The sequence below is a fragment of the Ictidomys tridecemlineatus genome, unplaced genomic scaffold (assembly GCF_052094955.1).
Source record: "Ictidomys tridecemlineatus isolate mIctTri1 unplaced genomic scaffold, mIctTri1.hap1 Scaffold_187, whole genome shotgun sequence".
NCBI classification, from domain to species: domain Eukaryota; kingdom Metazoa; phylum Chordata; class Mammalia; order Rodentia; family Sciuridae; genus Ictidomys; species Ictidomys tridecemlineatus.
This window is the reverse complement of record NW_027521609.1, coordinates 34,686-61,210: the sequence shown is the minus strand read 5'-3', so window position 1 is coordinate 61,210 and position 26,525 is coordinate 34,686. Positions and strand designations below refer to the sequence as shown.

Sequence of the window (26,525 nt, the reverse complement as noted above, 5' to 3'; positions counted from 1 at the left end):
CATGCATACTAGTCAGGCACTTTACCACTGAGTTACATCCCTAGCCCCAAATTAAATAATAGACCAGGTATGTAGTAAAGATCCAATAAATATTAGCTACTACTATTTGTTCTGTATTTGTTATTTGCATTTTGTTGTTTCTTTCTCTAGGCTTGAATTTTTTAAAATTAAGGGGAAATATCTTTATGTGCTTGAAACATAGTAAAAGTTGAGTAATGGATTATTTATTTTGGCTGCTTCTGACATAATTAAATGCTTATTGGGTGTGTGTGGGGGGTACCAGGTGTTGAACCCAGGGGCACTTAACCACTGAGCCACTTCCCCCAGCCTTATTTTGTATTTTATTTAGAGACAGGGTCTTACTGAGTTGCGTAGGGCCCTGCTAAGTTGCTGAGGTTAGCTCTGAACTGTGATCCACCTGGCTTTAGCCTACTGAGCTGAACAGATTACAGGCCTTGGCAAATTTATTCTTTACTTTAAAAGAACTGCCAGTTGCAGGTTGGAGTTGTTAAATGGGTAGAGTGCTTGCTTAGCATGTGTGAGGCACTGGGTTCAATCCTTAGCATCACATAAAAATAAATAAATTAATAAAGGTATTGTGTCCATCTACAACTAAAATATATATATAATTTTAAAAAACCTACAATGCAATGGATCTTGCTGCTCAAGTCATATTTATTATTGGCTGTTTTTCTGTACAATTCAGAACCTTGTGGATTAAGATATACCAAAAGTAACTGATATTCTCAGTTTGTAATAAGTATGAGTGATTTCAGTGAAGAATTGACAAAGACCATTTCAGAGGATGACCAGGTGGAAACATCTGTGCTCACTGGTACAGGAATGTATTTTCCTTGGCTTCAGAAGCATTTAGAAACTGTAGGTAAGTAAAATAACAGAACCATTTTAACTTTAGTGCAAGGAAGTAGTAGATTCAATATGTATACAAAATGAACCATGCTGGTTTAGTTTTTAAGAATATATAAGTTGTTTTCTTGTTCTGACTATAAGCAGAAAGGGAATCATAAGAAATACTCTTTTTTGTTCTGGAATCCTTTTCTTTTGAATTAATATACAGTCTATATTATGTTGCAGCCACATTTTTTTCAGCAGTGCTTTCTGAGCACTAATATCTAATATATAAGTCTAAAATATTGGGGACTTATACATGAAAAAGATATAGTCTCTTCTTTTGAGAAGCACATAGCTTTCAAAAAAATAATATTTTTCCTTATTTTTATCTAATGTAAATACAAGCAAAATTTTCTATAGGATACATTTCTTAAAGATATATACAAGAATCAGTTATTTGTACATTGCCATGTTGGGTGGTATAGCCCCAGGAATACGTTTGAATCAACACTTTCTTTATTGCATCAAAATGTCTTTCTTATCCCAGCCTTCTTTCCCCTTTGACAGTGATTCCTTGGATCCTAGGATTAATTCCAAATTCACTTTGGCATTTGTCTTTCTTGTTTAGTTTGCCACCCGACATATCACTGCAATGAATCTTGCTGGTCAAGTGATATTAATCAGATGAAAAGGTGGCTGTTTTTCTGTACAATCCAGAAATTTTTAGATTAAGATAAAAAGTAACTAATATTCTCAGTTTAGAATAGGTATGAGTTATTTCAATGAAGAATCCTAAAGTTTAGCTCCCATTAAAAAAAATTTTACTCTTTTTATTTGATGATCTCAGTTAATCCTCAGTAAATTTATGTGCTAGGCATTTTAGTATGAAGAAACTGAGTTTCTCAAACTTATACTCTTAAGTATTGCTATTAGGAATCATGTGTATCTGATTTTAGAGCATTCACTTCTAACCACTGAGATGAAGGGAACTTAACCTGAGTCTAATATTCTTTTAGATGAACAAAGAATATTTCAAGGAAAGTGTGTTTTGTTAGTTTTCTGGGCTAGTTGCCAGGGATTGTTGCTGATTGAACAGCTTGAGTATAGATGTTGTTAAATGAAGTCTCTGATTTGGAGATCTGGATGGGGCATATTAGTCTGCATTTCTAATTAGCTTCTAGGTGATTCTAATGTTGCTAGTTTCAGAACCACATACAGTAGCCAGGCTCAAGATCCCAAGGTGATTTATATGTACCTTATTAGTGATTTATATGTACCTAGATCAATATAGTCTTTGACCTTTTCCACTGTAATATTTCTTTTTTTTAATCTGTGTCCTACTTTGCACAATTTAAAAAATTTAAAAATTTGTCTTCTAAAAAGTTTATCAGTTGCAAGAGATAAATTTCCAGCACATGATGGTGTTTTAATTACATTAAATTAAATTACTTTAAAAAGTAGATCTGGTAGAATCTAAATAGCAGAGATGTAATGTCCTTCCATTGCCAACCTTAAAACATTCAATGAAAAAACTTTTTATAAATGGAAATTTTGTATTGTTCCTGTTTTTGTAGTACATTTTACAGTAAAAGTATGTCTGTATTTGCACTTAATTTTAACGTCCTATAAATTTTTTAAGTTTTAAAATTTCTTGTGGGTTGAGATATGTGTTTTAAGTATTCAAGTAAATTTTAATTTTTTAATCTTAGCCCAGTTACTTCATGTATCATTAAGAATGTTAACTTTAGAATGAGAAAACATCTGGCATTAATTCTATATTTTAATGAATGTAAACTCTGAGAAACTTTAGTCACATAGGGAAGTAGAATGGAGTTTAGTTAAGCAAGTATCAGATCTTCGACTCATGAGTTACTCACAAAAAATTACATGTTCTATTTAAAATTATTAGAACATTCTACAGTTTTGATAAAAGAATTGGGAATCACTTGACTTGCAAAAGTAAATATTAGAATCATTCAGTTTTCATCATGTGTTGAAAATACCTTCAGGTAATATGTAATGATTTTGATTGTGAGACCTTGATTATGGGCATAGCACTCTAGGAGATTAATTTCAGGAAACAATATACAAGGAGGTAGAATCTGCAGATTGATTGCTTTAAGAGGATCTTTGCTTTAAGAGGACCTATTGGTCTATTGTATTTGCAGGGCTAAGGGTACCCAGCTAGAAGACTGCTAGCCTAGAGGGATCTGGTAGTTGTATAGGAAGGAAAGCATAGTAACCAGTCACTTATATAATGAGGTTGTTAACTAAGTCCAGATATCCTTAAGGGAATTGCTAATACTTAAGGGATACAAATGCTAATGTCTATAGCTGTTTTAATTTCGTGTGCATTTAATATCATTGTGTTACTGGGAAATTGGTACTTAAAATATAAAAGCCTAGCTAGGTGAGGTGGCACATGCCTGTATTCTCAGATAGTTAGGAGCTGAGGCAAGAGGAGGGCAAGTTTGAGATTCAGCCTAGGCAAGTAAATTAGCAAGACCTGTCTAACAAAAAAAAAAAGAAAGAAAGAAGGAAAGACTATAACTGCTCAGCAGTGGTAGAATACTCCTGGTTCAATCCCTAGTACTGTAAAAATAAACAAGTTTATTTGGAATTTTCAGAATATTGGTGGATAATAAAGACTGTGCTTGCATAGGGTGACTGGTGATTTTTACCTATTCTAATTACCAGGGCTTGTGCTTTGGGGGATCTTATTGAGAGATTCTCCTCATTTCCTCCATGGGTTGTGTACTTGTTTTCTACTCTTTTGTTCAAAAAATTGCTTAATGCCAAGACAAAAAGATTATTGAATGAGATTTGAAGGATCTGGTGATTGTAGTAGCCCAAGAATGTAATTTAGATTTTTAGAAATTTGCTAAAAAACAGTATGTGTGTAAGAGTTTGTTTCAAATGAAGTTGACTTTGATACTTGGGGATGGACTGGGTCAAGTAATACCTACTGTTCTATTTATCAGAACTTAAGTTTTTGTAATAGTTGAATTGGAGTCACTGGGTGACCCTTATCCTTCATCTTTACAGTGACTGGAGGGAAAAAGAAGAAAGATTTTGCTCAGACAACAAGTGCTTGTTTAAATTTTATCCAAGAAGCCCTTCTGAAGCACGAGTGGCAGCAAGCTGCAGAGTATATGAACAGCTGTTTGCAGATCTTGAAAGATTCAGACACCTACAAAAAGCATGCTGCACCAGAGGTAAACAAAGTGTGAGTCTGCTGAAAGAAACAGCAGATTTCTGAAAGATTTTGCCTCTAGCTCCATTCACAAAGCTTTAGGGGGATTTCAAACTGAATTTACTAAAAGCTGCTAAAAGTAATGTTGGATGTAGAAATTATATCAAGACTAAAAATAGTCTTGAGTTGTGCATTCTCAAATTTCCCAGTATTCATTCATTCCAATAATAATTCCTTCTTACCTTGTATTATTTTACCCTCGGTATAGGGTAAAATTAACACCTTTGTAGATGAGGTTAAGAAAAGATCAAATGGGAATGGGTGAGCACATCACACAGGAACCCTGATTACAGTGTTTTTTAGCAGAGGAGTGAATGAGGACTTAAGGTTTTAAAAGGTTCACTCTACATCATTAGACATTAGGAAAACAAAAATTTTAAAACCACGATAAGATATCACTTTAAAACCACCAGGATGACTAAAATCAAAAAGAGACAATAAGGCAAGGGTGTAGAGAAGCTGGAACCCTCAACACCTTTCATCTACAAAGGTGTTAATTCTTTTTTTTTTTTTATTAGAAATCATTTTAATTTTCACTTACTCCACAGGTTGTGCACCTGTTTTGTACTCTCGTTCAACAAAACTTGAAAGTTTTTTTCTCCAACCAGAGTGTTCTTTTTGTCTTTTTTAAAAATAGCTTTATGGAGACATTAGCAAACCATACAATTCACTGACTTGTACAATTTAATATTTTAAATATTTTCACAGAGTTGTGCAAACATTAGCCACAATTTAAATTTAGGATAGTTTCCTTTTCTACAAAAAGAAAACCTATACCTATTTGCAGTCTTTCCTCATTGCTTCTCTACTGACTCATAGCCCCTGGAAGCTACTAATCTACTATTTTCTATGGTGGACATTTTATATAAATGGAATCTTATAATGTAATGGTCATTTGTGAATGATTTCTTTTACTCTGTAAAATGTTTTCAAGGTTCATTTATGTTGTAGTAAAAATATTCGTGCTTTTTCCTTTTTATTGGCAAATATTTTATATGGACATACCACATTTTATATATCCATTCATCAGTTTGTTAGACATTTGGGTTGATTATACTTTTTGGTTATTGTGAATAATGCTTCTATAAATATTCATGCACAAGTGTTTGTGGATGTTTGTTTTGACTTTTCTTGGGTATATTCCTAGAGTAGAAATTTAGATCATGTGGTAATTGTATTTAACTTCTCAAGAAACTACCAGACTATTTTCAAAAGTGACTCCACCATTTTATATTTCCATCAGTAATATTTGAAAGTTCCAGCTTCTCTACACCTGTGCCTTGTTGTTTCTCTTTAATTTTAGTCATCCTGGTGGTTTTAAAGTGATATCTTATCATGGTTTTAAAATGATTTTTGTTTTCCTAATGTCTAATGATGTAGAGTGAACCTTTTAAAACTTTAAGACCTCATTCACTCCTCTGCTGAAAACACTGTAATCAGGGTTCCTGTGTGATGTGCTCACCCATTCCCATTTGACCTTTTGTTTTCCTAATCTCATTTCCTGTTACTTGCTCACCTGTATTTTCTTTTCCAGTCTTACTAGCCTTGCTCTTATTAGAATAAGCCAGGCATATTCTGCCTCAATCTTTACCTTATTTATTTATTTATTTTACTTGGAAAGATCTTTCTTCAGCTATCATCATGTCTGCCCTTCTGTATGACCACTTTTCTTTGACTTCTGTGAGGTCTACCTTGATTATTTAAAATTACAACTGCATTTCTTGCTTTCTTATTCCTACTTTGTACTGGCACTCTTGAACTCCATGTCCTTCTCACGCTTTTCCAGTAATATTTGTCAATATAATTATTTTTCTTGTGTCTTGTGTGTCTCTCCATATCAAATGTACATTTCTGAGGGAAGGGGTAAAACAGTGCCTGAAAGGTTGCCTGGCATATACTGCTAAATTTGTTTAGTAAAAAGCAGTTTCTCCACAAATAACTTTACTTGACTATTTCAGGTGCTTTTACTAATATAGTAACCAGTGCATCAATCTAATGGAGCCAAAACCAAAAATACCAAATAGTACATACATGCTACTTGGTGTGTGTGTGTGTGTGTGTGTGTGTGTGTGTGTGTGTGTGTGTGTAAAAAGAAAATATAATTATTGACAAATTTTAATTTAGGGACTAAAGTTACATATATCTGTAAATCATTAGTAATGATTTACATTACAGAGAGACTTTTTTTTTTAAAGAGAGAGTGAGAGAGGAGAGAGAGAGAGAATTTTTAATATTTATTTTTTAGTTCTCGGCGGACACAACATCTTTGTTGGTATGTGGTGCTGAGGATCGAACCTGGGCCACACGCATGCCAGGCAAGCTCGCTACCACTTGAGCCAAATCCCCAGCCCCTACAGAGAGACATTATATACCTCTCTTTTGTCCAGATTTTGTTTTATAAAATGAAGAAATTAAATGAGTGGCTTCCAGATACTTGTTTGAATCCTTTTGAACTACCTAGGGCATGTATTGAAAAATACAGATTCCATCAGTCACTGTGGAGTACAGCTGAAATCCCAAGCAGCTCGAGGCTGAGACAGGAGGATTGCAAGTTCAAGACCAACCTCAGCAACTTAGTGAAACCCTGTCTATCTATTGCATGCGCGCGCGCGTGCTCTCTCTCTCTCTCTCTCTATACACACACACACACACACACACACATATACATACATATGTACGCATGTATATTTATTTTTGGTACTGTACTCCTGGGGCTTTTAACCACTGGCTTAGCCATTTTTATGTTTTATTTTGAGACAAGGTCTCACTAAGTTGCTTAGGACCTTGCCGAATGGCTGAGGCTGGCTTTGAACTCATGATCTCCTGCCTCAGCATCCCAAGCTGCTAGGATTACGGGCATGGTGGCTTAGAATATTTATTTTTAATAGGTGCCCCAGGTAATTCTTATGACTGGGTTTAAGAACAACTGTAGATAACTATAGATAATGGATAATCTTTAAGTTTTTGTTTTGGTGGTGCTGGGGATGAAACCTAGTACCTGCCTTGCTAGGCATGCTTTTACCACTGTGCTACTCCCCAGCCCTCTATAAGTTTCTTTAAGCTCCTCAATGCTACTTTTGATATTCTACAATAAAGTCGTGATCTTTTTTTTTTTTTTGTAGTTGCAGATGGACAGAATGCCTTTATTTGTTTATTTTTTATGTGGTGCTGAAGATTGAACCCTGTGCATCATGCATGGAAGGCAAGCGCTCTACCACTGAGCTGTAGCCCCAGCCCTGTTGTGTTGTTTTTTTTAAATTTATTTTTATTATTTTTTTTTAAGAGAGGAGAGGGAGAGAGAGAGAGAGAGAGAGAGAGAGAGAGAGAGAGAGAGAGAGAGAGAGGGAGAATTTTTTTAATATTTATTTTTTAGTTCTTGGCAGACACAACATCTTTGTTGGTATGTGGTGCTGAGGATTGAACCCGGGCCGCACGCATGCCAGGCGAGCGCACTACCGCTTGAGCCACATCCCCAGCCCTTGTGTTGTTTTTTTTTTAATTGGAAATATGAAGTTATTGTACCAAACAACCAATGTGTGCCTTCTAGAACTAATTGACTTTGAAGTTCACTTTAAAGTTGGTATGGTTGAAGTACTTTAAATGGGGGTAAGAGAAATGGACATTTGCTTCCATGAAAAAAGAACTCCCAAGTTCTTTCACCAGGATTGGTGATCTGAAGAGAAAATATTTTTTATTAAAATTTGTTTATATTTGATGACAGTTCTTAAATTTGTGTTGTAAATATTGGAATAAATATACTCAATATTGATAAGATCTTAAGAAACTAGTCTGTTGCACTCATTTTGCTGAGAATAAAGATGAGGTTGAGACCAGTTAAGAAGCCAATATTACCAAAACCTAGTTTCTGACTTATTCTTCCTATACTAATTAATTTTTATACTTAATAATATCTTAACTGCCTCTTCCTCTTTTAGACTGCTAATCTAATAATGGCACTGTTATACTTACCTAGAATTTAAAAACTAGTATTGAAAAGATTTTGTTATGCGAGATCTAACTTTATTTTTACTGGGTAAAGTACGATAACATAGACAATTATGATATCTAGGGAAAGGAATTTTAGGTTGTTTTTATATGTAACCAGAAAAACAAAACTTACAGGAAAAATAGAATAAAAGCAGGGTTGGACTTTACATTGGGTAATAATTTCTGCTTTGACAGGTTACTTGGAGACTTGGAAGTGAAATTCTCTTTTATCATCCCAAAAGCAATGTGGAGACTTTCAATACCTTTGCTGACCGGATGAAAAATATTGGTGTCCTGAATTATGTAAAGGTAAGAATATAGACTTTGTGAACTTATATTTCCAGTGTTCATATTGTTTTCTGAATTGTTTGTATCAGTGTAAATTAAACAATAATGAAGAAAGGGTAAGATACTGGGATAAATAAGAAAGAAAGCAGTGTTGTGCCAGCCATTCCTTAGTTTCTGATCACCTTCCATGTTGTCTGATGGGAAATACCTCCTCTTTGTTTATCTCTGGTTGCCAAAACCAGTCCATCAGATGTTGAAGTTGTGCTTCTACTGTTTGCCCAAGTTATTTGTGCTGAGTTGGTATTTTTGGAAAAAGCGAAACAAGTGGGGAATTTGAATGTGTAAAAACATTTTAATTCCTATTTGCATTGAACCTTGTCTCCAAGTTAATGTTTTATTAAAAGTATTACCAAAAGGGCTGAGACATTTTCAAGATTATCTCTCTCTCTCTCTCTTTCTCTCTCTCTTTAACTAACAGAACACTTTTCAATAAAATTTTATAATTTGCTTTTAATTATTTTTCAAGGCCATAAGGTTTTACTGGAATACAGCCACACACATTCATTTCCATATTGTCAATAGCTGTTTTTTAATGAAAATGAGTAATTATGAAGAAGTCATGTGCCATGCAAAGCCTAAAATATTTACTTTGTAGCTAGTTTTAAATTTTGTTTTGTTTTTACTTTTCCTGTTTTCTGGAATTTTAAATTGTGGTTGTATATAATGGACCATGCTATCTTAACCATTTTAAGTATACAGTTCTGTGGTATTAACTATATTCACTATGTTGTAAACTATCACCACTATTTCTAAAACATTTCCATCACTCCAAATAGAATCTTTATATTTATTAAGCAATAGTTTCCCATTTTCTCCTCCTCCCCATGCTACTGACAGTCTCTAATATCTTTTCTGTTTTTATGAATATGCCCATTCTAGATGTTTTAGATAAGTGGAAGCATGCACTTTCCTTTCCATTGGAATTGACATCATTCTCCAACACTCCCTGTTAAGGTGTTTTCTTTTGAGCTGATTTAATATATTTAAAATAGTTATATTATTGGTTGTCTACTGTAGCCCAAACTAGGAATTAGTAGTATGCAAAAGTTAAATCTCATTTAATTTTTTAAATTAATATTAAATCTCATTTAATCCTAACAACACCCTTCTGAAGGATTAAGAATTGCCTCATAAAACAGGTCAGACAAAAGGACGAATTAGTTATTCAGATTTATTTAGCATTTAATTGGCATATGAGCCAGGTCACTGTCTTCAAAACCCCTGTTTTTTATTGTTGTTTTTTCACTATTGTACTGTCTTCTGTTTGTAAGTTTACATAGCTTTCATTTACATAGTGTCATTTCATCTGTCTGTCTTCTTTGTTAGGTTGAAATTGTTGATGACAGGGACAGTGTCTTATCTTTCATATCCAATCAAGGACTTAGTCCATCATATATTTACTGTGTTTTTTGAGTAATGGTTATCTTAATGACTTCAGTGACAGTGTGCTTTTTCTTATTACTGGTGCAGATCTCCTTACAACATGCATTGTACCTTATGCATCATGGAATGCTTGAGGATGCAAACAGAAATCTAAGTCAGGCAGAGACATGGAGATATGGTGAAAAATCGTCTTCCCAGGAAATATTAATCAACCTTGTTCAGGCCTACAAAGGGCTTTTGCAGTATTATACATGGTCCAAAAAGAAAGCTGAATTGTCAAAGCTTGATGAGTGAATATGAATAAATTATTTTCTTATGGTGAAGAGACTGAAGAGCAGAAGGGATCTTAAGGAGTAATCTAGTAATCTATCTACTGACTTCATTCAGATAAATTCTTGATCATCCTTTATGATATTTCTGATATATCATAAAACTTCTAGGTCATAAATGAGATGATTTATTGCTAAATTCATGACCATTTTAATGATTTTTAAAATTTTGGTCACAGGTAAACAGCTGGACCTCAGTGGTCAAAACACATTCAGTAGGTTAGGAGCTAAGCTCCATTGCAGTTTGTATAGAGGTGATTCAGTGTCTTAAATAGAAAAGTTGGGGGGATGACAGTGCCTTGAGTAGAGTAAGAAAAGTGAAAAATTCTAAAGAAGGGCAGTCCATGTGAAACCCATCTGGATTTACTAACTGGGTTTATGCAAGTGAGGCATATACTCTCCCACAGAGAGTCAGGAGCCCTATCTTTAGAAGTGTTGGCTAGAACAAACTAAATTCTTTAGGCAGCCTTGAGTATACCATTTAAGGAGCCCTAAGGTTATCCTAGGGATATAGCCTCGCATTAGAAATTATCTTAGTGTTTCTTGGGGCTGGGGTTGTGGCTCAGTGGCAGAGCACTTGCCTCACACATGTGAGACACTGGGTTCAATCCTCAGCACCACATAAAAATAAATAAAATGAAATAAAGATATTGCATCCATCTATAACTAAAAAATATTTTTTAAAAAAGAAGAAATAGTGTTTCTTAAAGTCTTTATAGGTAGGCCAGGATTGGGGCATAGTCCAAAGAGGGACTAGGCTTAGAGGAGCTGGTTGGAGTTTGATCTAGGAGAGAGTCTTTGAATTTATGAGAAAGGTTATAAATTTTCTTTAGCAGCCATTATTGCATGTAATAAACTCTTCTTCTTGTGTGTTTAGAGTAGAGTTTAGTGTGTTCCATATTATTGTTCCCCAGAATAACGTTTAAAGAATACGGCAAGATAAAAAGTAATTTCTGTACAAAGGTTAAAATGCAATTTTTTTGATTTACTGGCCATACCAAAAATTGAGCACTCAGTTCTCAGGCTGAGTTCCCCTTCTCTTAACCTTCTTCGGTGATATCATCCTCTCCTACTCCCAGGTATACATTCTTTGAAGCTACATGATTCTCTGCACTTTTCTTTCCCTTGTGTAGTTTTCCTCCATAGCTTCTCTAGAATTAAGTATTTTCTATTTTCACATCCTTCATCCCAATTTTAGCCCTGGTATTTATCACCTTATAGGTGATAAACACTATTTCCTTATTATCCTTATGTAGTAAGTAATATTTCTTTTGTCCCTAGGCATGTAGATTTCACCAATCTCGGTTCCCATCCTCCTTCTTGTGTTACCTCTTCTTGTCTCCCAAGATTCTTCTCGAAGGCCCTAATGTTAATCTTGTGACATTTTTGCAGTTTCTTCATCTATCATACCCTCTGTCCTTTAAGATTCTTCAAAACCTGCCCTGGCACCTGATTCATAATACTTTAAACCTTCTATATCAGCTGCCTGTTCAGCTTATGTCATTTGGCTTTTCATCTCTTGCTTTTTAATTGTTCTAAGTTTTTTCAGGTATATTTTATGCTGTATCTTCTTATTTAGATTAAGCCATCTTTTGATGTCACGTGTTTGTCTTCTATTTCTTTTAACTTTGCTATCATTTCTGATATAATTTTCTTTTTTCCTCTATTTTAACCTTGCTGTCATTTCTGGTATAAATTTTCCTTTTAAAAAGGCTTGTTGATATTAATTTATTAGGTGAGTTTTACAATCATTATTTACTTTTTTTATTACACATGGTTAGAAAAATCTTGAGCAAATATTTGACTAAAGCAATTGTAATATGACATTTAGACTGTCACTCTCATGACTAGATTCAGTACTTTTATGCAACTGACATTTTGTTCTCTGGCTATAAGAGATGAAGGTGAGATACTGTATAAAGCAATATGGAGTCCATATTGGTTCACTTAGAAAAGAATATCAACACCTGTTTTTATTGTGGTATTATGTTATGCTTCTACTAGTTGTTGCTGTTTAAACCTTAATGTTATGGAATATAATGTAGACAAGAAAAACATATGAAATAAATGAGTGCTGTAATGCATAAATTTAAAGTTGCATTCCTCTAACTACTATCCAGATTAAGGAACACAGCATTGCTGTCACCTTAATGTAAAAGTTTTCTATGTATGCTTTCCTGATCATACTTCATCCCATTCTGTATCACGAAAATCATTGTAAGGTCTTTTAGGGTTTTCATTCTCTTGCTTTTCTTTAAATGGTAAACAAAATTGGTTTTGCTTATATGTGAATTTCTTGGCTATATATAATTTTTTTACTGTGTTTATTTTTGGGGCCTTGCATATTTTATTCAACATTGGTTTAAGACAATTGTATTGTTGAATATAACTCTAGTTTATTTTTACTGCTAAAAAATGTATGTTATCGCACTAATTATTCTTTCTGTTATTGATGGCCTTTAGTGTATTATAGTTTAATGCTCCTTTGAAATTAACCCTTCATAAGCATGCATTGCTAGGAGTAGAATTGTCATAAAGTATATGCATCTTTGTCAATGTATGAAATACCTTAGGAAGCTAACTTTACAAAGAGAAAAGGTTTATTTAAGTTCATAGTTTTGGAGATTCAGTGTCCAAGATTGGGTGGCTCTACAGTAGGTAGAAGCAAGTGGTCACATCTTGAATATGAGTGCCACAGAAAAGGAGGGTGGAGCCAGGCTGTTTCTGTTCTAACAATCCTCTTGTTAGAACACAGGAGGCTACATGAGAATTAGCCTGAGGACCTGAGGACCTCCCACAAAGCTCCATCCCCCACTGTTTTCATCTCCCATAGTACCACACTGAGGCCCAAGCCAGTAATCATAGTGTGTCTTTGGGCAACAAAAACCATGGCAATATATAATATGCTAAACTCTTTCCAAAGTAGTGCCAATTTATATTCCACTGGTAATCTGATTAGGGTTTTCTTTTGTCAATATGTTCCTTAACATTTGTTAATTTCAGAATTTTTTTATATCTGTTAGTTTATTGGGTATAGTGGTATCATATTTAAAAAAAATAATAGCTTTATTGAAAATTGAGAATATAGTTTATATGCCACATAAACATACCCACTTAAAGCATATAGTTTTTAATATATTTATAGAGTTGCCCAGTAATCTTTACCACAATTAAATTTGGAACATTTTCATCACCTCAGAAAGAAACCCTGAACTCTCCATTTCTTCGTAAGCTTCTAGGCAACCACTAATCTACTTTATATCTTTAGAGATTTATTTATTCTGGGAATCTCATGCAAGTGGAACCATTTGTACAATATGTGCTCACTTAGCATAATGATTTTAAGGTTGCAAGTAACTGTATTTCATTCCTTTTTGTTGTTAAATAACATGCCATTGTATAGAGATACCACATTTAATCATTCCACGTTTATCAATTGATAGACATTTGGGTGGTTTCTACTTTTTGAATAATATTGCTGTGAATATTTATGTACAGTTTTATTTTTCTTGAATATGTTCCTAAGACTGAGATTTCTGGATTATATAACTATGTTTAACCTTTGGAAGGAGCACTAGATTGTTTTCCAAAATAGCTGCACTATTTTAAATTACCACCATTATCAATGGAAGGGTACTAAAGTCCATGGTATCTGTGATTTTAATTTGCATTTCTATAGGGACTAATTATGTTGAGCTCTTTTTATGTGCCTGTGAGCCATTTGTATGCCTTTGGAATAATTTTTATCTTTGCATACACTTTGATTAAACCATTAATTTTTAGTTATTGGGTCATGAGTTCTTTATATGTTCTAGACAGAAGTCTCTTAATAGGAGATATTTTCTCCTATTCTGTAGTTTGCCTTTTTACTTGCTTGCTGATGTCCTTTGAAACACACAATTTTTTTTTATTTTGATGAAGTCCAATTATGTGCTTTTGCTTTTGTTGCTTATGGTTTTGATGGCATATCCAAGAAACCATTGCCCACTTCAAAGACACAAAGATTTTCACTTACAAGAGTTTTATAATTTTAACTCTAGCATTTAGGTCTTTAATCTATTTTGAGTTAACTCTTGTGTGTGATATGAGTTAGGAAACAATCTAACTAAATTATTATGCATGTGAATGTCCAGTTGTGCCAACATAGTTGTTGAAAACAAGTATTTTCTTACTGAATTGTCTTGGTACCCTTCTTGAAAATCAGATACCATAAACATGAAGGTGTTGTTTCTCTACACTCAATTTTCTGTCATTGATCTATGTATTTTCCTCCTTACACCTATATCATACTGTCTTGCTTACTGTAGCTTTGTAATAAATAAATCTTCCAACTTTGTTCTTTTAAAAATTTTTGTATTCTATTCTCAGTCCCTGGGATTTTCATATAAATTATAGTTAGCTTGTCCATTTATACAAAAAGATTACCTGTGGTTTTGATAGGAATTATAGGACTCTGTAGACTAGTTTAACAATAGTGGTCTTCCAACCTGTGTATCTGAGGTGTCTTTATATTTATTTGGGTCTTTTGAAATTTGTTTCAACAATATTACTTTTCAGATGGAACTTTTCATCTCTTTCATAAAACTTACATCTTTTATTTTTAGTTTTTGATGCTTTTACAAATGGCATTGTTTTCCTAATTTCATTGTTTGCTTCTTCATTGTAAATTTAATTTTTTTGTATTTATCTTGTACCTGGCAACATTGATGAATTCATTTATTAATTCTAATAAATTTTAATGGAATTTTAGAATTTTCTAGACAGAAAATATAGTTTTCCTTTTCAGTCTAGACGTTTTTTTCTATAATTTGCTGAAAGCCTTTGCTAAAACCTCCAGTATAATGAATAGAAATAGTGAGAGGGGACATTCTTATCTTGTTCTTGATTTTAGGGAAAAAAGCATCCAATCTATCACTATTAAATTTCATGTTTACTGTGGGTTTTTCATAGATACTGTTTAATCAGATTGTGGAAAGTTCCTAGATTGTCCATGGTCACAAGATGATCATGTAGTTTTTGTTCTTTGGTCTGCTGATTTGGTTTAGATCAGTAGATCTTTATTTACATTAATAGATTTTCAGTTGTTAAGCCAACCTTGCATTCCTAGAGTAGATCCCACTTGAGCATGATGTATTATTCTTTTAACAATAGCTCAGTTTACTATTGTCTTAACAGAAGTTCTCAATACTAAACGACTTTTCTCTCTCTTTTTTGTTTTTTTGTGATGCTGGGTATTGAACTCTTGGCCTTCACCAAATGACTTTAAAAAATATTTTCTCTTCGGGCAGATGAAAATGATTATGCATACAGTTCAGCAACTCAAAGTATGCTCAGTGACAGCTGAAAGACATCTGTAAATATTTGTGGATTGATTAAAACTCCTGGAGTTTGGGACCCTGTTGTGAAGAGTTATGTAGAGGTAATTAGACTTTTCATAAAATTGTATTGGTTTTATTTTTGTCTTAAGCCTATGCGAGATTGCATTTCTAATTATCTTTATTGATCAGGAGGAAATTTAATGGAGAAAATTGTTAGGGTTAAGGGTTAAGGGTTAGGGGGTGGGGGTTAGGGTGTTAGGGTTAGGGTGGTTAGGGTTAGGGTTGGGGGTTAGGGTTAGGGTTAGGGGGTTAGGGTTAGGGGGTTAGGGTTTAGGGTTAGGGTTGGTTAGGATTAGGGTGAGGGGTGGGGTTAGGGTTTAGGGTTGTTAGGGTTAGGGTTAGGGTTGTTAGGGTTTAGGGTTAGGGTTGTTAGGGTTTAGGGGTAGGGGTAGGTGTAGGGTTGGGGTTAGGTTTAGGGTTAAGGTTAGGGTTAGGGTATTAGGGTTAGAGGGTTAGAGTTAGGGGTTGGGGCTAGGGTTAGGGTTAGGGGTTAGGGTTGGGGTTGAGGTTAGGGCTAGGGGTTAGGGGCTGTGGCTAGGGCTAGGGCTTAGGGTTGGGGTTGGGTTTAGGGTTTAGGGTGAGGAGTGGGGTGAGGGTTTGGGGTTAGGGTTAGGTTTAGGGTTTAGGGTGAAGGTGTAGGGGTTAGGGTTTTGGGTTGAGAAATGAGGGTGAGGGTTTTAGGGTTAGGGTTAGGGTTTTAGGGTTAGGGTTATTGTTAGGGTTAGTGTTAGGCGTTAGGGTCAGGGGTCGTGTTTAGGGTTAGTGTTAGGGTTCGGGGTTAGGGTTGGGGTTGGGTTAGGGGTTTAGGGTTAGGGATTTTAGGGTTAGGGTGGTTTTGGTGGTTAGGGTTAGGTTTAGAGTTAGGTTTAGGGTTTAGTGTTAGGGTTAGGGTTGGTTAGGGTTAAGTTGAGGGTGAGGGTGAGGATGAGGGGTGGGATTAGGTTTTAGGGTTAGGGTTTAGGGGTTGGGGTTGGGTTGGGGGTTATGGGTTTGGGTTTGGGGTTAGGGTTTGGGTTTAGGGTTAGGGGTTAGGGTTTGGGGTTAGAGGTTAGGGTTTCAGGTTAGTGTTAGTGTTAGGGTTGTTAGGGTTTAGGGTTAGGGTTTAAGGTTTAGGGTTAGGGTTGTTAGGGTTTAGGGTTAGGGGTAGGGGTAGGGTTGGGATTGGGGTTAGGGTTAGGGGTTATCGGTTAGGGGCTGGGGCTAGGGCTAAGGTTATGGGTTAGGGTTGGGGTTGGGGCTAGGGCTAGGGGTTAGGGGCTGGGACAAGGGCTAAGGCTTAGGGTTGGTTAGGGATGGGGTTGGGGTTAGGGTTTAGGGTGAGGGTGAGGGTTTGGGGTTAGATTTAGCTTTAAGGTTTAGATTGAGGGTGTAGGGGTTAGGGGTGAGGGTTCGGATGAGGGTGAGGGTTTTAGGGTTAGAGTTTTGGGGTTAGGGTTTTAGGGTTAGGGTTAGGGTTTTGGGTTAGGGTTTTTGGGTTAGGGTTAGGGTTTTGGGGTTAGGGTTTTAGGGTTAGGGTTAGGGTTTTGGGTTAGGGTTTTTGGGTTAGGGTTAGGGTTTTGGGGTTAGGGTTTTAGGGTTAGGGTTAGGGTTTTTGGGTTAGGATTTTATGGTTAGGGTTAGGGTTTTAGGGTTAGGGTTATTGTTAGGTTTAGGGTTAGGGGTTAGGGTCAGGGGTCAGAGGTCGGGGTTAGGGTTTAGGGGATAGGGTTTAGGGGTTAGGGTTAGGGTTTAGGATTCAGGGTTAGGGTTGGGGGTTAGGGTTAGAGGGTTAGGGAATACTCTCATGGACAAAGCAGATAGCAGGCAGTCTTTAAAAAATTTTTAAATTGAGTTATAATTAGTAAATTGGAATATACGGACAGAATGTGTCAAAAATGAATTTTTGGAGGTCTGTCAAAAAAGCAAAGTATTATTCACTGTATCGGTTTGAATTTAATCTTGATTTTTCAGATGATGTCTAAATGTTTATTTTCATAATAAGCTTCAGTTTCTCATTTTTTGTTGTCTATGTGAGGGGAAATGCTGAAATATTTAGTTAAGAAAAACACTTTCAATGGAAAAATTTTAGACAACCAGTTTGGATGTCATGCATATTTTAAAACCAACATTGACATGATTCTTGGACATAAAATGATTCAAGCATAGAAACCAGAACTGTTATTACCCAGACAAGGGATTTAACTGCATACTTCCCGTGATACTTCCTAAGAAGTATGACAACTATTTGTTTTCAGCTCTGACCCAGTGTTCAGGAGTGCCTGTTTCTTCAAAAAATCTCCCCAGCCCCTCAAGCAAGAGAATGTTGACCACGAAGGCAGCAAGCAAAGAGCCCAGAAACAGAAATTCAGGACCTGAAAGCCCTCAGTTACATTACTCCCAGAGTGCTAAATACCTGGAGGCCTTTAGGTTACAGGAAGAAAGTTCAGGAGGGCTGCATCCTTTCAACAAGACTGTCAGCAGCATATTTATAACCTGGATTTCTAGTTACTGTAGACCAATAAATAGACTGATGATTTTTTGCAATTAATTATAAAGACCCTGATAAAGAGAACAGATCAGCCCCATATTAGACAGCACCAGACAAGAATGGTTTAAGACACACTGAACATAACCCTAGACCAGAGTCATTTAAACAAAGACACAAATCCTAGCCCAACCAGAAAATATACAAAAATATTAGTACAAAGATGTGATTGTACATCATACAGACATCTCCTGAAGTGGAGGTATTGTAGTGCACTAGTCTGAGCAGAGTTGGCTCAGATACCAGCTTTGGCATTTTCTAACTATTGAACCTGAGAACAGGAAACTAGCTATTGTGTGTCTCACAGTGGGACTTACTTTACTTTATTTGAAAGCCTCTACTCTGGTACCCACCAGGTTGCAAATGGACAGCAAGTAAGACCTATTTTTCTTATGTTCCTCATTCTCTTGTTGCCCTAGTTACTCCTTTGAGATGAACGAGTAAGATACTGTATATGGTTTTCATTCTGCTGTGTCATGTTCAAATAACCTTTATGTTTTCTTCCTAACCGCAGAGTTTAAAGAACTCCTCTGGTCAAAGTCAAGAAGCAAAAGTAAGTAAGCAATGCCTACTCCAGAGAGGTGGCCTAACAAACCAAGGTATTTTGGGGGGTGCTAAGAATAAAATGTTTAGTACTTAAAAGAGTTCAGGAAAAAGGAGATAATTGTTTGAAGTGGGTCACAAAAGTATTACTTTTACTATAATTTCTATATCAAAGAATACTAGACAACAGGATGTTTAAAACATCCCTTAGAAAGGGTTCAATATAAAGTATATAGTGGCACTCTAGATTTATTATATCGAGTATATGTGGAATTGAAAATCAAATAAAATAGGAAATGAAAAAGGAAGTACAAAGTAAGTACATACTGTTTTATCATTCACAATGAAAGAAATGAAAATTATGTCTACCAGTTACAAAATAATAATTTTACTTATTAAATGAAACCATGTACTGGTCTCCTAGTGACACTAAATACAGCTAAATTCCAGACATTCTAGCTAACAGGGAAATAGAAATTATAGCAAAATATTTAAGATTAGGATTATTTTTTAGCTTCTAGGGATCAAACCTGGGTCTCAGGCATGCTATACTAACATTTTTTCCACTGAGCTACACCCTAGTCCCAAGATTGGGACTTGACACTTTGAACATTTTAATAAACTTATGCCATTTAATAAGTGAAGCAGCAGAATTACTGTAACTTCACTTGATCTGGTGCTACTTAAATAAAACATAATTCGCAGGAATGTTTGATTTTCACTGTCACTAAGTATATACTAAGAATATGTTATTCACTTCTGAGAAGAAGGGGAATGAGAGGGTCTGAAGCAGAGGTGACAAACAGCATCGTAAACTGCTGTCACATCCACATCTGCATCTTCTGCTTCCACCTCACTATTACTGTCCAGAAGGGAGAGGTGTCACTGCAGTGAATCATTTGGGCCCCTGAAGCACAATGCTGAATCCATGAAGAGGGTTTTTCCTCCTTGATTTTTTTTGGTCTGATAAGCTCTTCAAAAATAAAATATAAAAAGACAAAAAAATAATATAAAATACTAGAATAAGTTCTAGATCATAGCCACCATAAAGAACAGTTCTGTGTTGCTGTGTGTGTGTGTATGTGTTTCTTATTAACTGCTCTTATGTTCCCATAGGTAGTCTGGGTTCAGATTTCTTTACATATGAAAATCTACAAGCTCAGAGATGGAGATGTGGCTCAGTGGCAAAGCACATGTTTAGCATGTGCAAGGACCTAGGTTTGATTCGCAGCCTCTCAAAAAAAAAACTAAACCAGATATAAATACACAAACACACCCCACATTCTGTATATATGTGTATATAATTTTAGTTAGCTTTTCCATTCTTATGACCAGAGATCTGGCAAGAATAATGAGAGAATGAAAAGTGCATTTTGGCTTATAGTTTCAGAGGTCTCAGTCCGTAGACAGCTGGGCCTAAGGTAAGGCAGAACATCACGGTGGAAGGGCATGGAGGAGGAAAGCAATCAAAAAGAAGGGGGTGCATTCTAAAAGAAGAGGGTGCTTACTGTTACCATGCAGTCAATCCATATCAGTGGATTAATCCACTGATTAGGTTATAGTTCTCATGATCTAATCATTTCACCTCTGAACATCCTTGCATTGTCACACACATAAACTTTTAGAGGACACTTCATATCAAACCACTATATACCACACATTTGTAACATTTTAATAAGCATTTCTCAAAATGGTCACCAGGTTAAACATCAGTGAAGTGATTGTTTTCTGCCCAGTTACTCATACTTTTAGATATCCAATGCAGTGCCACCCTTCATGTTTCTAAAAATAGAGTTGGGGATATTATTATTTTTTAAAATACACCTACAAAAGCAACATATGTTTTTACTATGTTAATTGTGATTTGTTACAGAAAATAATACATGTTTTCAAAATTTCTTAAATCTATCAAAGAATCTATAAACACTCCTAACAAATGGAAAAATATGACTTACTCTCACACTCTCCACAAGCTTCTCACAGATGTTAGAACTAAGAGACTTTTTCCCTGAAATTCTTCAAAGAAAGTTCGAAAAATTGGGTGAAAATGATTGACAGACTGTTTCCTTCAAAATAATTGACCTCCACATATAACTCAGTGCCATTCACATGGAAAGACCTTAACAAATGCCTATGATGGATGTGTATGTTTTAAGTAGATACTCCATTATGATCATCGATCCACATTCTTAGCACCATAATGCTTCAATTAAACAGAAGTGCCAGTGTTTTACAATTCTGGTTTAAATTTCAGTTAGTCAGTCATCCAGTCACCTGCTATTCATTTGTTCATTCAGCGCCTACAATATGCCTTTGGGAGAATCAGCAGTGAATCCAATTGACAGTTTCCATTCCCCTACTGTCCTTTGCAGATGAATGAGGACAGGGGGCAGGGAGACGAAAATAAATGCACCTGTAAGACCATTTGAGTAGTGTTAAGTACATAAAACAGGAAAATAGGATAGAGTAGGACTTGAAGGAGAGGGAAGAACGATTTTAGACACAAAAGTGCTAACTGTGTAAGACAATGAATGGGATAGAGTTCGACTTGAAGGAGAGGAAAGAACCTTTAAACTTTCCTTAGAGGAAAAGATTCTGACAGATTGACTTCTGAACTAAATGTAGTCAGCCATTCAAATACCTAGAGAAAGAATTTTTCAGGCACACCAAAGAGTTAGGGCAAATAGAAGAAAAAGTATTTTGAATCTATCTAATTGCAATGAGAAGACATCTGAGAAAGGATTTTTTAAAATTATATATATTTTAAAAATTATAAAAATATATAATTTTTAAAATTTATGTGTAATATATATTATACACACAGTGGATTGAACCCAGTGCTTTACACGTGCTAGGCAAGCATTCTGCCACTGAGCCACAATCCCAGCCCCTGAGGAGGATTTTAATTCAAGTTTATTGAAGAATAATTTGCACACATGAAAAAATTATCACACACTGTATGGATGTGATGTGATGAATTTTGTCAAATGTATATAATCTTGTAAACACCACTCCACTGCCACAATTAAGATATAAAATATTTCCATCACTCCAAAAAGTTGCCTCATGCCATTTTTGCAGTCAGTGTCTTCCCCTGCACAAGCCACTAGAAATCACTACAATTTGCCATATAAATGGAATCAAAAAGGCTACCAAATAAATTGCCTCATGTAAGTATACAATGTGTCACCTTCTGGCCTCTTTAACATAATACTTTCATTCATCTTATTGCATAAGATAACAAGCATTGGAATGATATGGAAGAGAGAAAGCCTTTTTGGTGGGGATGTAAATTGGTGTGGCTATTGGGAAATTGTATGGAAGCTCCTCAAAAAGTTAAAAATTGAACCATCACATGATCCAGAAATCCTGCTTCTGGGTATATCCAAAGGAAATGAGGTCAGTGTGTTGAGGAGACAGCTGTGCTTTCTTGCTCACTGCAGTATCATTCAGAATAGCCAAGAAATGGAATCAAACTAAGTAAACATCAGTGGATCAATAAATAAATGGTGAAGTGTTTTAGTCAGCTTTTTCACTGCTGTGACTAAAAGACCTGATAAGAGCAATTTTAGAGGAGAAAACGTTTATTTGGGGGCTCATTCAGAGGTGTCAGTCCACAGATAGCCAGCTCCATTCCTCCAGGATTGAGGTAAGGCAGAACATTATGGCAGAAGTGTGTGGTGAAGGCAATCATCTCACATGATGATCAGGAAGCACTGATAGACTAAATTCAGCTCACCAAATATAGACCCCAAAGACTTGAAACCCAGGAACACATGTCTTCCAGCTACACCTTACCAGCCTACAGTTAACACTCCATTAATCCCTGTTAAGGAGTTAATTCACTGATTGGGTTAAGGCTCTCCTAAACCAATCATTTCACCTGTGAATATTCTTGCATTGTCTCACACCTGTGCTTTTGGGGACACCTACTATCTAAACCATACCATGATGTAGATATAAAATATTATTCATCCTTCAAAGAGAAGGATATCCTGCCATTGATGACAATATAGATGAACCTGGAGAAGTTTATCCTAAGTGAAATAAGCTATGTACAGAAACACAAATACTGTGTGCCCTCACTACAATATGCCATCTGGAGAAAAAATCATACAAAAGGAGAACAAAATGGTGGTAACAGGGGCTGGTGCTGGGGGAAATGGGAGATGTTCAAATACATACGATTTTCATTTGTCAATCATACTTGAGTAAAGCTGGAAAAGAATATAAGTCTGGGCCTCAGGATAAAGTTAAGATCTAGAGAAAAAAATCTGGAGTCTCAACATCTGGATAGTATTTCAAACAATGGGATTAGTCATTATCCAAGGGGAAAATGGAGGACCAAGTATGGAGGCCTTCAGAGTATTACAATGAGGTCAAGAATCCAGAACATTGGGAAGAAACACCCAGTAAACAAGAAAGAAAATAATGTTAAACCAAAAAAGAAGCATTTCAGAAAGGAAAAAGATTGGTCAACTGTGCCAGTTATGGTGTAAAATGGGTTCTTATCATTAATTATCAAACTGGAAACTGTCAGTTACCTTGATAAGTACTTTTTTAATATCCCTGTGCCAGAAATTTATTTAAAAATTGGGAAAACTATGGAGACAGTAAAAAAAATAGTCACTGGTTGCTGGGGATTAGAGAGAGGGAAAATCAACAGGTGAAGCCCAGGATTTAGGGCCCATCACCACTCTATGATAATACAACGTTATTTTAAATTTGTCCAAACCCATAAAATATATAGCACCAAGAGTTATCCCTCATATAAATGGTGGACTTCAGGTGATAATGATGTAGCGATGTAGCTTCATCAGTTTTAATAGCTTCATCAGTTTTGGTGGGGGATATTGTTTAACAGGGAAGACAGAGAAAGGCAAAGGATGTTATGAGAAATCTCCATATCTTCCTCTTAGGTTTGTTGTGAATCTAGATCTTCTCTAAATAATATTATGCCTTAAAGTTTTTTTAAAAAAAAATAAAGTACTTGAAATGCCACAGCGAATAAAGCACAAGTGATAATATGTTGGAATTTACAGTCTAATATGAACACCTTCAACTTGGTTATTTAACTGCATACAGAGATTGGGAATTGAACAAGTAGTTAATGGTTCAAAAAAAGTTTAGAAGTTCAGAGAAAATTTGAATTCTTTGGCTTTTCTTCTATTTCCCCCTCAACAAACTTTTAATACAATTACACTAAAGAAAAATAAAACATTATAATTTTTATGTTAACCATAGTAACATTATATTTAAAGAGAGATATTTACTCTTTAGTAAATTAATAATTTAGAATGTATTTGAAGACACAACCAATTAGCTGCAAGTAATTTGCATTTTTGTTTTTATTAGTTTACTAGATTCTTTTTCAGTGTTTCTATAATGTAAATATTATCTTTCAAAGGGAAATGATTTTTTTGTATTTGCCTGGTAATGAGCTTTCTTTAATTATCAATTGGCAAATTTCATACATTTCAAAGTAAATATAGCCATTTTTGTTGAAAGACTAGCAAACAAACCCATGTGTATTCACCAGGATTCTCTAGAGAAACAGAACAGGATATATACAGAGGAATTGATTTTTAAGGAAGCGTTCATGAGATTATGCAGACTGGAAAGTTCAAGAGCTGCAGGGTGAGTCAGCAAGCTGGAGACCCAGGAGAGCTGATAGTGGGATTATAGCCTGAACCTGAAAGCCTACGACCAGGAAAGCCAGCGATAGTACAGTTACCAAAAACAGCAGGCTCAAGATCCAAGAAGAATTCATATTTCCGTTTGAGTCTGAAAGTAGAAAAAAAATTAACATCCCAGTTTGAAGTAGTCAGACAGAAAAAAAGTGTTTTCCACTAGTTGAAGGCTGAACCTTTTTGTCCTAATCAGGCCTTCAATTGATTAGATGAAGACCACCCACATTAGGCAGGGCAATAATCTTTACACAGTCTATAAATTTAAATGCTAATCTTAACCAAAAATACTTTCACAGAAACCCCCAAAATAATGTTTGAACAAATCTGGCAATCTCGTAACCCAACAAATTAATGCATTGAATTAACCATCACTCTGTGCACAGCATTGTTTCGTTCCTTAGCTTAGTATCAAATTATTTTTCCATTAAAAATGTGTTGCCAATTTTTCTTGTTTCTGTATTGTGATTATTTTTTATTTTATTGCCTTTTTTCTTTTTTTTTTTTGAGCATCTACACATACTGAACACAGACCAAGAGTCATCTAGCATCAACCATGAACTCCACAAAGCATTGTAGACATGATTTATTTCATCCACACCACAGGGAGAAAAATCTCATTATTCCTTCCACCAAATGCACACAAATTTTTATTCTTGGGCTTAGTCTATTAGGGGCAAAAAAAAAAAAAAAAAAAAACTGAGATGTGTAGAGTGTATTATAAATTTAAAAGAAAAGCTTTAAAAATATAAATCCATCATTATCATTAATAAGTGTTTGGCACATTGGAAACTATATTAACCATCTGTGGTTTAATTGTTAATTGTTCAGTAAGCAAACTTTCACTCTAAGTGGTATCTTTAAGCAACTTAGGGGGCTCCTCTAATTACCTGGTTGATTAAAACTGGAAGGCAAAGGCTAGTTGCAAATATGTATAGATTTATGTTAACAAAATAAGTCTCCTAATTCTTTACAGCAGCATAAAAGAGAAATAAAGTATAAGCCAAAATAAAAATTGAAAAGGACAGGCTCTTTACAAAACAGTAACTCAAAATGGATCATATAGACCTAGGTACAAAACACAAAACTCGTAGAAGATGACATAGACAAAACCCTAGACAAATTTGGGTGCTGTGATGATTTCTTAGATACAAAGAAATCAATAAGCTGACGTAGTTAAAATTATAATTTTAAAAAGTTAAAAGTTGCTCTGTAAAACACACTGTCAAGAGGAAAAGGCTAGCCACAGACTGGGAAAACACATTTACAAAACACATATCTGGCAAAGGACTGTATCCAACATATATGTGAAACCCACCCTCTAACCTATTCAAGACTAATAGCAGATGAACTACTTCCATTCACATGGATTACTGAGAAGCCCAATTTGGTGATTCTGATAGCACTTACCTTATAATAGCCAGTTCTGACCAATCGTTTAATGTCCTCTGCTAGGGGGTTAGCAAAACAGTATCGGGTTTTTTTCCAAGTGATACATATTTATCTGCTGCAGAAGGAACGTGTTTTTTCAAGGATCCTAGGGATCTATTCTAAACTCTCCTATCTGGGGCTTGGCCCAGGCTTCAGTGCAGCCTTCTTTAGCCCCACCCACAGACATCTCTAATACTGTGAAGTCTGCCTGATCATTTGGTCAAACAGCAGGTTCACCTGTGCTACAGCCTCAATGTGCAATGGAATACTTTTTTGCTCTTAGCCCCACACAAATTTAGCTATCTTTCACATCACCTGCAATATGGTTGCAGCAGTATCTAAAGTGCAGAATGTGCTAACTCCAAAACCTGAAGAGGCTTACTAAGTATTATCCTATTTTCTTATTCATTTGGTGGGCCCTGAATGTATTATGTTATGCCTTCCACTCTCTGCAACACAAGTATCTTACTAAAATTTCCAGAGTACTTGCTATCTATAGCTCTTTGATGGTTAATTTTAATGTGTCAACTTGATCAGGCCACAGGGTGCACAGATATTTGATTTAAAATTATCCTGGGTGTGCCTGTGAGGGTGCTTCCTGATGAGATCAACTTTTAAATCAGTAAACTGATTTTCCTCCCCAAAGTGAGTGGTCCTCTTTCATTTCACTAAAGGAGTGAATTCAATAGAAAGACTGAGTAATGGAGCCTTCACTCTCTGTATCTGGTGTCTTCTAGCTAAAAGACCAGTCATCTTATGCCTTTGAACATGGACTCAGATTGGAACTACACAACAGGCCTCCTGAATCTC

At 35.4% G+C, this 26,525-nt stretch overlaps 1 protein-coding gene across 1 annotated transcript; it reads left to right on the top strand.

Annotated features, from left to right (window-relative positions):
* Positions 1–724: 724 nt before the first annotated feature.
* On the top strand, positions 725–10,117 carry LOC144372913 (TATA box-binding protein-associated factor RNA polymerase I subunit A-like). Its single transcript, XM_078036121.1, has 4 exons — positions 725–883; positions 3,898–4,067; positions 8,288–8,401; positions 9,911–10,117. Exons 1-4 carry the CDS (start codon positions 763–765, stop codon positions 10,115–10,117), a joined length of 612 nt encoding a protein of 203 aa, XP_077892247.1. The 5' UTR covers positions 725–762.
* The last annotated feature ends 16,408 nt before the right edge of the window (positions 10,118–26,525 follow it).